We start from the raw sequence: 13,452 nt of genomic DNA, 5'->3' as shown, positions 1-13,452 counted from the left end.
TCAATCGATTAAAAATGATGACAGATACTTCTTCCACGGAAGCTACGGCAGATTGACCTCACATCACTAATTCTAAGACAGATATTATGTCATTCAGTATGACGTCATGGCGGCAATCTTGTTTTCGTCTGTTGGGGGTCGTTGCCGACATATTGTTTTTTTTTCTGCTAGAGTGTGCTGCCGCCATATTAGTTTAATTTTTACATGCTAGAATGCTGCATTCATTTATTACTTTGTGAAAGCCAATTTTACATTTTAACCGCTTTCTTGAAAATTTATATGGATTTGAGAACATTAAAGGAATTTAGTCACTAAACCGAAACACAATTTACATAATTTTGCAACTAATTGAACGCTTAAAAATTTTAGGAAGGCAATATTGTTTCTGATTTATAAAATACGGCCCAAAAAAACATAATATTAATGCAAAGTGATATTTTATTTTGAATGATCTTAAATATTCCATCGTTTTGAGTGACAGTTAAACCTGGAAAACTCACTAAAATCTTAAACATACTGCGTGTTTCTATTTATTTGTCAAATAAAAATAATAACCATCAATTTAATTTTTTAATTTGTTTTTAAAATGAGTTAAAGCTTCTACAAAAGTTATTTGAAGGAAAAATTAACTGTATTTAATACTGTTGAGTTTTAAAATGCCTTACTTTACGGCAATGAGTGGTATAATTATTGTTGTGTGTTTGGAACAAATTTTTTTTCTGTTGCTAGTTAATAAGCGAAATTACTTTGTGTGTGGTTCTGTTTACAGTCACTCACTATCACTCTGATAAGTAATCATATACATTGGTAGCACTATTCCCATAACTCATTGTACAGAAGAAGGTGGCGGTTCATATACGAGATCCGAAACATAAAGTTTACTTTCTTTTCACCTATATTACAGTTGATAGCTGGAACTAAGGATTTATGATCTAAACTATTACTTCATGAATGAATTATAGTTACCACAGGTAATAGGACAACTATTATTATTATGTTTATACGGGCGCCACACTTTAACATTACTATATTACTCATAAATATTTGCACTGCTATAAGTGGTTTTCAATTGCGGCTTATGCCTAAAGTTAACCATTTCCAATATTAATAGTTTGACACACATAAGGTGATTAACACTGAGAAACAATGTTGCTTACACATAACTCATATGAAATCAAATAAAATATAAGTTATCTATATAGTTATGTTGGGCACAAACGAAAGCAAAAGTTCATTTATGATAAATAATAATCCTTAAAGTGAATTAAAAATCAACTAACTCAGTTACCTCGGATCACACAAGAATCTTTAAATCGAGACTACTAGGTGAAAGTTAAGATAATTATGTTGTGCCATAACGAAAACCAGACGCATTAACAGGAACAATAAATTACTAGGCCCAAACAGTTAATAGAAGGGGTTCACTGAACACAAAACTTCAGGCCTAAATACATTAAACTTTCGTACCTTATATTTCCGTAGATAAAGGTAGCCCCGGTAATTAAATATTACCGTAACATTCGCCCTGGCTCAGGGGCGCAACAGCTTACTTATTCAGTGAAATATCTGCTGAAAATATAGCTGAATTTCGCGTCGGAAATGCCCGACGCGGCCACACACACCAGCCAAAAAAATGGCACCCCAAAAACCCCCTTCTTCATTGTTCTCTCCAAAATTATATCGCCAAATTTTCAACAATGCCTAAATTTTTCCATTTAAAAGGTCCGCCGATCCATAGACAAATCACCTTCTCTTAATCACATATCTTTTCCAACCATTAAAACATAGAGAAATTGCTACTGCTCTGAGAAATAAACTCTAGAGATTATTACAATTGAAAGACATATAAACAAACACTGAAAAATATTTAAACTAAAGTTTCAGTGTTCTGAGATACTTAGTATTATCACAATAACCTTAATAAATTTAACTTACACCTAAGTCTACTTAGGCATTAGTTTATATTGCAAGACTGTGTTATTTTATTTAGTAGTATATATTGTAGCAACTTGAATCATTAATGCGAAAGTCATAAAATAATTTTTGACATAGGCAGCATCACTGCCTAACATTTAGTTACGAGATAAAAGATATGTTATGCGATTACCAGTAGACAATTGATTAATTGCTAAATTTCGTTATTACTACAAAACAGTTCTTTTTTTAATGATTTGGAGTTTGCACGAAATAATGTGATTTATGGGTTTAAAATCAATGTTTGTACGACTTGATTATCAGGTTAAAAGCATTAAATAAAAATTTAGTTATGTTAAATTCGTTTTGTAGGGCCGATGTATTTCTGTGTTCATTTCTGTATCAAAACCCTTTCTTGACATATTAAAAAATTATTTAACAAATTATTAAAAACCTTGCATGAAAAAAACACATAAAAATTATTTTTTTTCCATGCCATGTGTTACCTATGAGTCAGTGATGAAAAAATGCAATTTTTTTTTCTTTTCATTTTAGACCCTTCGTTTATTCTTTAGGAAATTGGAAATTCTTTACATAGTAACAAAACAATTTTCTGGGGACCTTATTTACATACGGAACCATAGACTCCCAACAAAACTTGGAGGTTTTAATCATACACGACACGCAATTGATGGTTAACCACATAAAAAAAGGATATGATAACATAAGGTTGTTGGAGATTATTTCTGAAATAAATGAAAGTGCATTGTAACCTATGGGGCTTTGATAAAATTACGTCTCAAAATAAGTCACCGAGGCGACCTGTATTTTATGAAATTAAAATAACAGTTTGCAAACAAATGCAAAATGGTCTTTTTCAGTGTATTATTTTACCCTCTTTGACTAGACGTGACTTATACGCTATAAATCTTGACTTGTAACATTCATTCATATAAAAAAAAATTATATTCCTGTGACGAGATTTGAACCCAATGAACAAGAACACCTTATATATATATATATATATATATATATATATATATATATATATATATATATATATATATATATCGCGGCAGCGATGACGTGTTCTCCCGCCTGTGATGTTCTCAAATACCGACCAGCCACAGGCGGGAGTTTACCGTACCTAGTCGCTCATGACAACAGTTCGTCATTTTCCGAGCTCCTGTGCCCGAGGCTACGATCACTGGTCAAATGGAACCATCCGCAGGCACTGCCTATAAGTGGCATAGCCTCGCAACTGGGGAACTTGTAAAATGACGCTCTGGTTGTAGACACACCCCGCAGGCGGGAAACCGGACAACATTCACGCCTACAGCCTACTCGCTGTGGGCGTTTCGGAATTGGGCTCCAGGTAGGCGTCAAGTATGAAACAAATATTTAAAAAAATACACACACACAAATTAAAAAAATTAGTCTGTCCGAGTTTCTGCTTCCGATGTGCACGAACAGCCGAATTTGAAATATTCTTTAGCTTATCAAAACACTATTTTTAAAAACAAATTCTGTTTTTACCATCAGCTGCCTTCTTGATATATATATATATTTTTTTTCTGTTTCACACTTGCGTCATACTGCTGTGGCACGGCGTAAACAGAGATAAGCGCCTCTGGACGCCAGATCACAAGGAGAAGATATTCGGACAGAGATCCAGTGCCGCCCGCACTTCACGAGCGAACAGCTGGCTGGGAAGCCCTGCAGGTCAGTCTCGGCGTGCGCGCAGTGATGGTGGAGCTGTGTTCGCCCAGGCCAGTGACTTGCTTGGATAGCTTCGCGGCGCGACCGCCAGAACCGGGCATCGAACCGCGAGCACGTGGAGTCCCAAGCGACGGGACGTTGCCCGTTACCTCTCTCAATTGTGTGCAGAATCTAGGTTATAATTTCAGTGAGAACGCAAGGAGTTTATTAGATGTTATCACTTGATTGGAATTTACAAGCGTTCGGGTCCGAACCTGGATTACGTGTGTTGCAATGGGAACTGTTGTTGTTCGCTGGCATATGTGATGCAAGCTCTTCGAGTTATAATTGTTATTAATACTCCTAATATTTAAGTAGATTTTGATATTTGTGGAAAAAATCCGACAGTTCCTACTAATATTAAATATATTGTTGAAATTGCTCCCACCAAAGGTCAAGGTCTTATTTCTACTAAATGATAGGGATGGTTTTGTTTTATTGACATTAGTTTGCTTCTCTTGAAGTGTACTTAAAACGGTAGATATTGAAAGTATGAACTATATTCGTTCAACTGAGTCACGAGACAGCATCTATGCCCCTCGTGCATGAGCTGGAATTCTAAAAAAAAAAAAAACAAAGTTGGTAGATTTGGCATGTTTATAAATCATACCACATAACTTACATCCTGCTCGATTAGCTTCAGAGATACGAATTATCCACAGAGATACGACTTTCATGATTAAAAAAAATTGACCGCCTTTGTACCTCTTTTTTTCCGACGAATATAGAAAAATGGTAAAGGTTAAAACATAACATTAAATAATAATTGTATACGTTATTCTTGCTCAGTATCTTACCTTCATCTTAATTTGTTTGGAAGTATGTTTTATTGCTATCAAAACTAACGTGCTTCCATGTCACTGGGTGGAATAACAAAAAATGGTAAAAGTACTCTACGTAATAATTATTTACGTTATTTCACAAAGATAGTTACATCTTTACATCTTGTATTGTTTGCTAGATGATATTAATTTTTATGATATAAAATAACTTACTCCCTTTTTCACACACTTAAAAGACGAAATCCGGAAAACTTAAATAATACTACCTGTAACTCTTTATACTCAATGTTCATTCTTAATTTCTAACTCTTAGATATAGTTGATTCTGAAAAATGAATTTTTTTTAAAGTTTATTTAAAACAAACTGATCTCGTTTACCGCTCTTAGGGGCGGAACCTAGCCAATAAGATATAAAATAATTTAATAGTTTATTAGTTTTACCATTAATTTGCGCCATACTTACTAAGTTTCGGGAGTTACGAGTTTTGTTAACAAATAAAGACCTTCCCTGTTTTTACCTCCATTAAAACACGAATTTTAATAAACTCGAAAATAAGCAATGCGTTAACTCTAGAAGCAAGTTTTTTTTTGTTTATAACTTCTAATTATAATTGAATTTGAAGTGTTAGTTTTTGTTTTTGTTTTAAAAACACAACCACCCCCCCCCCCCTTTACCCATTTTTTACCAACCTCGGGGTTTGAATTTTTCAAATTGGTAACATTGTGGTTGGTATTTATCGTGGAAGGAAGGACCTATCAGCATTTTTATTTTGCCCTCACCGGGTTTAAACCAAGGACTCCAAGCTCCAATATGTAAGTGCAATTTTTATTAAAATTATATTAACATTGTAATTAAATAATATTTTACAAATTAATATTTTTCCCGATTTTTTCTGATAATAATTTTGGGTGTTAAAGACGGAGGACGTGACGAAAATTTCAACAGTGAAGTCATAATTCAAAATAGAGGAATTCAAAATAGCGGAAAGTTATAGAAAACCAAAATGTCGAACATTACGCCATAATTCAAAATTGCGGGACTAAATAGGGCGTACGTGACTCCATCCAAGATGGCGGCTGGAGTTAAAGTCAAGGACAAATGTCAAGGTCAATATCAAGGTCATTGAAGATGGCCACCGTGATGTCACAATCCAAGATGGCGAACACCACCACCGACAGCACAGACCGGCACCAGTAGCAGGACATACAATTATTTACCACCAGTAGCGTAGCCAGGATTTGTGTTTGGGGGAGGGGGGGGGGTTAAGAAGCATGGTGCCCCCCTATTAATGCGGGGGGTCCGGGTGTCCTCCCCCGGAAAAATTTGGATTTTAAGGTATAAAATAGTGCTATTTGAGCAGTTTTCGGTACTTAAATTTAAATATTGTAATGGTTAAAATATTATTAATTTTTTAATAAAAAAATTGTTTGAGTGATGAAGTAAGAAATTAATTAAAGATATTTTAATCAATCCAAGTGCCTTGTCCACGTCCACTCAAAATCATAAATCATGCTCGAAGCTCGACAATACAAAAAAAAAAAAAAAGGAATAAAAATGGTTGGGTTTCGGCAGAACTGGCCTATTCCTGGGAACAATTAGCTATAGCTTGAAGAATTACCCAGTCACCACCTGCTTATAATTACCGCGCTGGTTAAATACAATAGGTGTAAGATATTTGAAAGCTTGGGACCCGTCACGGCGTCACAACCTTATAACTTCTACTCGTGACAGGGGTAGGGGAAGGGAAGGAGAAGCGGTAGGGCTCGCTTACTCTTCCCCTCCAGTGTAGTGGCCGGTGATAGCAGTAAGACACCCAGGCTTTAGCTAACCTGCTTTCAGATAAGAAAAAAAATCATGGCTAAAAAAGGGGGGGGGGGGTTATAACCCCTAACGCCCCCCCCCCTGGCTGCGCCCTTACCACTATAGTCCATTCCATTTACAGGCTACCAGTTGCAGTACGACATAGTGATACTTGATATTACACAACTTAAATAGTAGCTGTATGGGAAAAGAAGCAAGGTATATTTCTGCTGTTTCACAATAATTGTTATTTCTATTTCTCTTGACATGTTGCTGTTGCTGCTGCTGCTTCTGCTGCTGCTGCTGCTGCTTTCACATACCTGTTAAATTATTACAGGTTGCTGTTCACAGCCCACTCTACTCTACACCACGTGCAGTTGATGTGCATGACCTGTCGGCGGCAGGATGACTCAGGTGCCAGGACATACTGATGCACCCATAAGATTTCCATTTTTGTTAACACTTCATTATTAACGTGTTACTTGAACGAATTTACAGGTTTTGACGAACAATGATTTAGTTCGGTACGGAACTGTCATCGCTTTGTACTGTTGATAGTATGTGCCATTTTATTTCTGGTTAATTTTTTTTTCTTGTATTATTTGCCTTAATTGTTATAACATATTTCTCAGAAATTTGTTTGTGGTGATATTTATTGAATTGTAAAAGCGCCTCCGACCTCAAAAACTTTAATAACCAACGATTTAGAAGGACAAAGGTAAACTTCTTGATAATTCTATACATTTAAATATTCGAGATAAAATATCAACTGTTGTCTTGATAAATATTTAAAAGATGAGCTGTAAGAAATTTTCGCTTATATGACATTTTTTAAAATTAAAAAATGGCTAAAAATAATATACCTAATTATCATTTCTATATATATATGAAATGATGCCCTACTCAAAATAATATACATATATGTGTGTGTGTTATCGAGATTTTTTTTCTTCATTTTGACGAGTGAAAAATAAAGCAGTAACACAAATACTTGGAACGGGGATATTGGGGAAGGAACCAAGAAACCACAGTATTTGCCTGGATTGATGTCGGGAAGTGGGTAGAAACCATCTGGATGATAGACTTGGACTCGAGCCCTTGTTTCCCAGAATACCAGATAAGTGTCTTACCACTATTCCCCCTCGCTGCATAATTTTTATTTCAAAAAACTGTGTGCTGCAAGTTAAAATATTCTCAAAAACTCCCAACAAAAGCACAAAGACATAATAGTTTGTCAGTCCTATAATGTGCCAGCACGCAGAGTTGCAACTATTTACCCACAACCTGTGGAGAGGAAGTCAATGCTGCAACCATCTTTATGTGTGAATATCAGCACCTCTCACAGACAAAGTTGTGAAGATATTGACGAGTAATGTTTACTGCATGCAAGGTTCTGTAAGTAGAGACAGTAGCCCAGGAGGACAATGTGTCCTTGTATAACTGTCCTCTACGTGTAAGGTTCTGCAGGTAGACAGAGTGGCCCATGAAGATGTGTCCTTGAATAACTGCTCCCTGTGTGCAGGTAGAGAGAGTGGCCCATGAAGACGTGTTCTTGTATAACTGCTCTCTGTGTGCAGGTAGAGAGAGTGGCCCATGAAGACGTGTCCTTGAATAACTGCTCTCTGTGTACAGGTAGAGAGTGGTCCCTGAAGACGTATCCTTGTATAAATGCTCCCTGTGTGCAGGTACAGAGAATGGCCCATGAAGACGTGTCCTTGTATAACTGCTCTCTGTGTACAGGTTGAGAGTGGTCCCTGAAGACGTGTCCTTGTATAACTGCTCCCTGTGTGCAGGTAGAGAGAGTTGCCCATGAAGCCGTGTCCTTGTATAACTGCTCTCTGTGTACAGGTAGAGAGAGGCCCCTGAAGACATGTCCTTGTATAACTGCTCTCTGTGTGCAGGTAGAGAGAGTGGCCCATGAAGTCAAGTCCTTGTATAACTGCTCTCTGTGTGCTGGTAGAGAGAGTGGCCCATGAAGATGTGTCCTTGTATAATTACTCTCTGTGTGCAGGTAGAGAGAGATGCCCATGAAGTCGTGTCCTTGTATAACTGCTCTCTGTGTGCAGGTAGAGAGAGTGGCCCATGAAGATGTGTCCTTGTATAACTGCTCTCTGTGTGCAGGTAGAGAGAGTGGCCCATGAAGACGTGTCCTTGTATAAATGCTCTCTGTGTGCAGGTAGAGAGTGGCCCATGAAGCCGTGTCCTTGTATAACTGCTCTCTGTGTGCAGGTAGAGAGAGAGAGAGTGACCCATGAAAACGTGTACTTGTATAACTGCTCTCTGTGTGTAGGTAGAGAGAGTGGCCCATGAAGACGTGTCCTTGTATAACTGCTCCCTGTGTGCAGGTAGAGAGAGTGGCCCGTGATGACGTGTCCTTGTATAACTGCTCTCTGTGTGCAGGTAGAGAGAGTGGCCCATGAAGCCGTGTCCTTGTATAACTGCTCTCTGTGTGCAGGTAGAGAGAGTGGCCCATGAAGACGTGTCCTTGTATAAATGCTCTCTGTGTGCAGGTAGAGAGAGTGGCCCATGAAGACGTGACCTTGTATAAATGCTCTCTGTGTGCAGGTAGAGAGAGTGGCCCATGAAGACGTGTCCTTGTATAACTGCTCTCTGTGTGCAGGTAGAGAGAGTGGCCCGTGATGACGTGTCCTTGAATAACTGCTCTCTGTGTGCAGGTAGAGAGAGTGGCCCATGAAGCCGTGTCCTTGTATAACTGCTCTCTGTGTACAGGTAGAGAGAGGCCCCTGAAGACATGTCCTTGTATAACTGCTCTCTGTGTGCAGGTAGAGAGAGTGGCCCATGAAGTCAAGTCCTTGTATAACTGCTCTCTGTGTGCTGGTAGAGAGAGTGGCCCATGAAGATGTGTCCTTGTATAATTACTCTCTGTGTGCAGGTAGAGAGAGATGCCCATGAAGTCGTGTCCTTGTATAACTGCTCTCTGTGTGCAGGTAGAGAGAGTGGCCCATGAAGATGTGTCCTTGTATAATTGCTCTCTGTGTGCAGAAAGAGAGAGTGGCCCATGAAGACGTGTCCTTGTATAAATGCTCTCTGTATGCAGGTAGAGAGAGTGGCCCATGAAGCCGTGTCCTTGTATAACTGCTCTCTGTGTACAGGTAGAGAGAGGCCCCTGAAGACGTGTCCTTGTATAACTGCTCTCTGTGTGCAGGTAGAGAGAGTGGCCCCTGAAGACGTGTCCTTGTATAACTGCTCTCTGTGTGCAGGTAGAGAGAGTGGCCCATGAAGCCGTGTCCTTGTATAACTGCTCTCTGTGTACAGGTAGAGAGAGGCCCCTGAAGACGTGTCCTTGTATAACTGCTCTCTGTGTGCAGGTAGAGAGAGTGGCCTATGAAGACGTGTCCTTGTATAACTGCTCCCTGTGTGCAGGTAGAGAGAGTTGCCCATGAAGTCGTGTCCTTGTATAACTGCTCCCTGTGTGCAGGTAGAGAGAGTGGCCCATGAAGTCGTGTCCTTGTATAACTGCTCCCTGTGTGCAGGTAGAGAGAGTGGCCCATGAAGACGTGTCCTAGTATAACTGCTCCCTGTGTGCAGGTAGAGAGAGTGGCCAATGAAGACATGTCCTTGTATAACTGCTCCCTGTGTGCAGGTAGAAGCAGCAGCCCAGGAGGACGATGACCAGCTGGAAGAGACCCGACTCAGTGCAGGTAGAGAGAGTGGCCTATGAAGACGTGTCCTTGTATAACTGCTGCCTGTGTGCAGGTAGAGAGAGTGGCCCATGAAGTCGTGTCCTTGTATAACTGCTCCCTGTGTGCAGGTAGAGAGATTGGCCCATGAAGACGTGTCCTAGTATAACTGCTCCCTGTGTGCAGGTAGAGAGAGTGGCCCATGAAGTCAAGTAATTGTATAACTGCTCTCTGTGCTGGTAGAGAGAGTGGCCCATGAAGATGTGTCCTTGTATAATTACTCTCTGTGTGCAGGTAGAGAGAGATGCCCCTGAAGATGTGTCCTTGTATAACTGCTCTCTGTGTGCAGGTAGAGAGAGTGGCCCATGAAGACGTGTCCTTGTATAAATGCTCTCTGTGTGCAGGTAGAGAGAGTGGCCCATGAAGCCGTGTCCTTGTATAACTGCTCTCTGCGTGCAGGTAGAGAGAGAGAGTGACCCATGAAGACGTGTACTTGTATAACTGCTCTCTGTGTGCAGGTAGAGAGAGTGGCCCATGAAGATGTGTCCTTGTATAATTGCTCTCTGTGTGCAGGTAGAGAGAGTGGCCCCTGAAGACGTGTCCTTGTATAACTGCTCTCTGTGTGCAGGTAGAGAGAGTGGCCTATGAAGACGTGTCCTTGTATAACTGCTCCCTGTGTGCAGGTAGAGAGAGTGGCCCATGAAGACGTGTCCTTGTATAAATGCTCTCTGTATGCAGGTAGAGATAGTGGCCCATGAAGCAGTGTCCTTGTATAACTGCTCTCTGTGTACAGGTAGAGAGAGGCCCCTGAAGACGTGTCCTTGTATAACTGCTCTCTGTGTGCAGGTAGAGAGAGTGGCCCCTGAAGACGTGTCCTTGTATAACTGCTCTCTGTGTGCAGGTAGAGAGAGTGGCCCATGAAGCCGTGTCCTTGTATAACTGCTCTCTGTGTACAGGTAGAGAGAGGCCCCTGAAGACATGTCCTTGTATAACTGCTCTCTGTGTGCAGGTAGAGAGAGTGGCCCATGAAGTCAAGTCCTTGTATAACTGCTCTCTGTGTGCTGGTTGAGAGAGTGGCCCATGAAGATGTGTCCTTGTATAATTACTCTCTGTGTGCAGGTAGAGAGTGATGCCCATGAAGTCGTGTCCTTGTATAACTGCTCTCTGTGTGCAGGTAGAGAGAGTGGCCCATGAAGATGTGTCCTTGTATAATTGCTCTCTGTGTGCAGGTAGAGAGAGTGGCCCCTGAAGACGTGTCCTTGTATAACTGCTCTCTGTGTGCAGGTAGAGAGAGTGGCCCATGAAGCCGTGTCCTTGTATAACTGCTCTCTGTGTACAGGTAGAGAGAGGCCCCTGAAGACGTGTCCTTGTATAACTGCTCTCTGTGTGCAGGTAGAGACAGTGGCCCATGAAGACGTGTCCTTGAATAACTGCTCTCTGTGTGCAGGTAGAGAGAGTGGCCCCTGAAGACGTGTCCTTGTATAACTGCTCTCTGTGTACAGGTAGAGAGAGGCCCCTGAAGACGTGTCCTTGTATAACTGCTCCCTGTGTGCAGGTAGAGAGAGTGGCCCATGAAGACGTGTCCTAGTATAACTGCTCCCTGTGTGCAGGTAGAGAGAGTGGCCCATGAAGACGTGTCCTTGTATAACTGCTCCCTGTGTGCAGGTAGAGAGAGTGGCCCATGAAGACGTGTCCTTGTATAACTGCTCCCTGTGTGCAGGTAGAGAGAGTGGTCCATGAAGACGTGTCCTTGTATAACTGCTCCCTGTGTGCAGGTAGAGAGAGTGGCCCATGAAGTCGTGTCCTTGTATAACTGCTCCCTGTGTGCAGGTAGAGAGAGTGGCCCATGAAGACGTGTCCTTGTATAACTGCTCCCTGTGTGCAGGTAGAGAGAGTGGCCCATGAAGACGTGTCCTTGTATAACTGCTCCCTGTGTGCAGGTAGAGAGAGTGGCCCATGAAGACGTGTCCTTGTATAACTGCTCCCTGTGTGCAGGTAGAGAGAGTGGCCCATGAAGACGTGTCCTTGTATAACTGCTCCCTGTGTGCAGGTAGAGAGAGTGGCCCGTGATGACGTGTCCTTGTATAACTGCTCCCTGTGTGCAGGTAGAGAGAGTGGCCCATGAAGTCGTGTCCTTGTATAACTGCTCCCTGTGTGCAGGTAGAGAGAGTGGCCCATGAAGACGTGTCCTTGTATAACTGCTCTCTGTGTGCAGGTAGAGAGAGTGGCCCATGAAGCCGTGTCCTCGTATAACTGTTCTCTGTGTACAGGTAGAGAGAGGCCCCTGAAGACGTGTCCTTGTATAACTGCTCTCTGTGTGCAGGTAGAGAGAGTGGCCTATGAAGTCGTGTCCTAGTATAACTGCTCCCTGTGTGCAGGTAGAGAGAGTGGCCCATGAAGACATGTCCTTGTATAACTGCTCCCTGTGTGCAGGTAGAAGCAGCAGCTCAGGAGGACGATGACCAGCTGGAAGAGACCCGACTCAGTGCCGCACCCCAAGGTGTGGCGGCGAGCGGTCGGCAGGAAGCCGGTGGATGGCAAGGTGCCGTCCTTCGTCATCCAGGACGTTCCCGAGGACCGCGAGGAGGAGCTACTTGACTTCATGGAGGTGCACTTCATAAGAAACGAACCGCTCTCCAGGTGCCTCGACATGATCAGTGACTCGGCGAGCTTGAAGGATCTGCGTGGCCTCTGGGAGGAGATGCTGGCCCAGAGGATAGCCGTCGTCGCCTTCCTCGAGGACGACGGACCCCGGCCCAGGATCGCGGGCGCCAACATGCTGGGCGTCGTCACGCGAGCCGAGAAGAGCGTGAAACACGAGGTGGGTTTCTAAAACTGATTTTTTTTAATTTTTTTGTTTTTAAGAAAGGTATGAATTCCCTAATTTCAGTGACGCAGCAAAGAAATTTTTTTGGGCAGTTGTTTTACATCTAGTGTAACCCACCCCCATTTACCAGAGACCGCTGTAAGAGTCCTTCTGATGAATTTTGCACTTAAAAATTTTCAAACGAAATATAGTATTATTGTCGTTTAAAAAAATAGTTATTTTTGCATACTTGCATAGTTTTTGTGTCATATTATCATCTTGGAAATGAGTGGGATGTGGACATTTCTGACATTCCACTAGACTGCGTAGTTTCTTCTTTACTTTTTTTTTCTTTTTGTTGGCTACTATTTCAACATGAGAGGAAGGATGCAGTAATAAACCTTACAGTAATTTGTAATATGTAGGTATTTTTCTGATCCTGAGGCAGCGTTTTATTTAATTGCGCAATGCATATTAAGGAATTGAAAGATCCCGTTTCTTTTTTTACTTGTATCTGCAGTAACACACTATTTTATGTTAAAAAAATATTAAAAATAAATGTGAGCTAGTTTTTAAGAACTCCCCAGAGAATTGCAAAATCTACCACGGTAACGAGACAATTCATGTGTTCTCGCGTTGCAAATGCGTTTTTAGGTTATTAAGAAATTCGGACACGAAATTTAAAGGTAGACTTGTTTAAAATTATGACGAGCATAATAAATATAGGCTACGCAAACTATGTTTTCAACT

At 41.2% G+C, this 13,452-nt stretch overlaps 1 protein-coding gene across 2 annotated transcripts in view; it reads left to right on the top strand.

Moving 5' to 3' along the window:
- Positions 1 to 3,553: 3,553 nt before the first annotated feature.
- Positions 3,554 to 13,452, top strand: part of LOC134542827 (uncharacterized) — a 99,999-nt gene continuing 90,100 nt past the window's right edge. The window contains exons 1-2 of one of the 2 annotated variants that reach the window (XM_063387389.1): positions 3,554 to 3,636; positions 12,330 to 12,717. In XM_063387389.1, coding sequence (XP_063243459.1) covers positions 12,355 to 12,717 — 363 coding nt within the window. In that variant the 5' untranslated portion in view covers positions 3,554 to 3,636; positions 12,330 to 12,354. The remainder of the gene's footprint in view (positions 3,637 to 12,329; positions 12,718 to 13,452) is intronic. The other variant, XM_063387388.1, reaches the window with a different exon arrangement.

Source organism: Bacillus rossius (assembly GCF_032445375.1).
Source record: "Bacillus rossius redtenbacheri isolate Brsri chromosome 9 unlocalized genomic scaffold, Brsri_v3 Brsri_v3_scf9_2, whole genome shotgun sequence".
Lineage (NCBI taxonomy): Eukaryota > Metazoa > Arthropoda > Insecta > Phasmatodea > Bacillidae > Bacillus > Bacillus rossius.
The sequence above is the reverse complement of the archived record's forward strand: the minus strand, read 5'-3'. Positions and strand labels throughout refer to the sequence as shown.